Genomic DNA, 2,032 nt, shown 5'->3' with positions numbered 1-2,032 from the left:
TTGGGCTAAATAGAAAAAAAGTTGAATACCTTAAACATCATGTGTTGGGTTTAATCTTTAGAACGGTATGAAAAAAATACTGTTGAAAAGAATCCCTATTATAACGTTTGACACTTTCTAAGGGGTTAGTCTCTTGCTATTCGGGTAGGAGGATATTTTGGACAATTAAACCAAAAAATATGGAGCACCGGTGGGGATAATGAAGGAATGCTCTCACAAGGTTCTTTCTTTTTCTTAACGTAAGATGAATTTTGCTACAATTTTTACTTCTCAGATTTTAAAGCAAGTAAATATGTAGAACACGTTTTTAATTTGTTCTTATATTTACTCGTAAACTGCCCACTCTAATAATATGAAATATAAACATTTCACTTGTTTTTTTAATATTATTTTTTTTTCTTTCCACCTACTCTTTACACTTTATTATATGAATATACAAATCAATTCACGCACGGACTTTTCTTATACGTTTGCAGGCTGGATGGGCAAATTTAAAAATTCTGGATACCGGAAAGATTTTCTTGTGTGAATTTACTCTAAAAGTTTAAAATTATAACGCTGATAAATGAAAACTTTCGAGCATATTTGCATCTCAATTCTATCTATCTATATAATACTACTGCTTCTTGTTTTTAGTATAAGAGCTAGATAACTAATTTGGAGAAACTAAGAAAATTAGTTAAATTGATTATTTGTTACAAATTTATATTAGTCTCCACAAAATATTGGTTTCAATCATGTATATTGGATGATTAGAATTATCTTTTGGTGAAAATTTTTTACAATAATAGAAATATTTTAGAAAAAACGAAAGATAAAATAAATTAAAATTTTATATTTAAAACCAAATTTATTTTTAAATTGGCTCTTATATTAAATACCAGAACTAGTATAAACTAAGGATTTTTTTTGGGGAAAAAAGAACTCGCGCGAGCACACATGTCCAATGCTTGCACGTCCAATTAAATTAAATCCCCACGGCCGGGAGTATTCCCCAAGTTAGTCCAGTTAATTTCACTCACATGCATAAATTACAGAACGACTATGCATGCACATGCTGCCGGCTGCCAAATATTTTCAGGGGCCGTTTTGATATAATTAAGGCCATAAACAAACCTTGATTCTACAATAATAAGAAAGAATTAAACTTGGCAACATACCAGGATCAAAGTCATATACTGATCATATACTGAACTTCAAAATCCAGAACTGAAACAATCATAAACAAACCTGTGATAAACTGACGAGAAAAAGCAACATTAATCAACAAGTTAATTATAGTCCATTAAAGTTAATTCTACTTAAGTCTTAATATTTCATATTAATGCCCGAGATCGCTGCTATATATTCGGAGCCATGAAGGAACCATCACCACTGGTACTTACTGTATTCCAAGATTCCCATGCTTGATCGATCTCCAACATGTCGTCGTTCAACAGGGAGAGATACAAAGACGACTCCGCCGTGGTCATCGGCGGTGGCTCTGAATCGATCAGCCAAGTGTTCTTCTTCTTCTCCGCCGCGACGGCGACATTCTGCCTCAGCTGTTCAACACGCTCCTTGAACTGCATGACTTCTTCCAAACCCATCTCCCCAACCGAACGGTTCCACCAGAACCCATTCTCACAACCCGACCCGGTAGTCCAGCACTGAGGGATTTCTTTTCCTCCTCCAACACCTTCATGGCCTCCTCATATTCCCGTCTCAGCGGCGACATCGCCCATTCTCTTTCCGGATCATGAGCCGACGTAGAGTCCGACATCGAGGAGGATGCGCAGGAGAGGTAGCGGCGGATGACGGCGTCAGGGTCGGGGTAGCCGGAGGAGTAGACCTTGCCGAATTGGGAGAAGACGACGACGGCGATTTGAGAATCGCAGAGAAGGGATAGTTCGGCGGCTTTGCGGAAGAGGCCTAATTTGCGTTTGGAGAATGTGACGAAACGCTTGCTGGTTTGTTCCACTTTCTTAATCTCGATCTTGCTCCTACCTTTCCCAGGCTTTCTGGTTGTTTTAAGTGAAGAAGACGAAGCCAT

At 37.8% G+C, this 2,032-nt stretch overlaps 1 protein-coding gene across 1 annotated transcript; it reads right to left on the bottom strand.

Moving 5' to 3' along the window:
• Nucleotides 1-1,540: 1,540 nt before the first annotated feature.
• LOC114711894 (agamous-like MADS-box protein AGL23) lies at nucleotides 1,541-2,032 on the bottom strand. The gene has a single exon (XM_028896318.1). It carries the CDS (start codon nucleotides 2,030-2,032, stop codon nucleotides 1,541-1,543), a length of 492 nt encoding a protein of 163 aa, XP_028752151.1.

This window comes from Neltuma alba, unplaced genomic scaffold (genome assembly GCF_004799145.2).
Source record: "Neltuma alba isolate B1F8T4 unplaced genomic scaffold, ASM479914v2 tig00011322_pilon, whole genome shotgun sequence".
Lineage (NCBI taxonomy): Eukaryota > Viridiplantae > Streptophyta > Magnoliopsida > Fabales > Fabaceae > Neltuma > Neltuma alba.
Note: the sequence above shows the minus strand (reverse complement) of the source record. Positions and strands in the feature narration are given on the sequence as shown.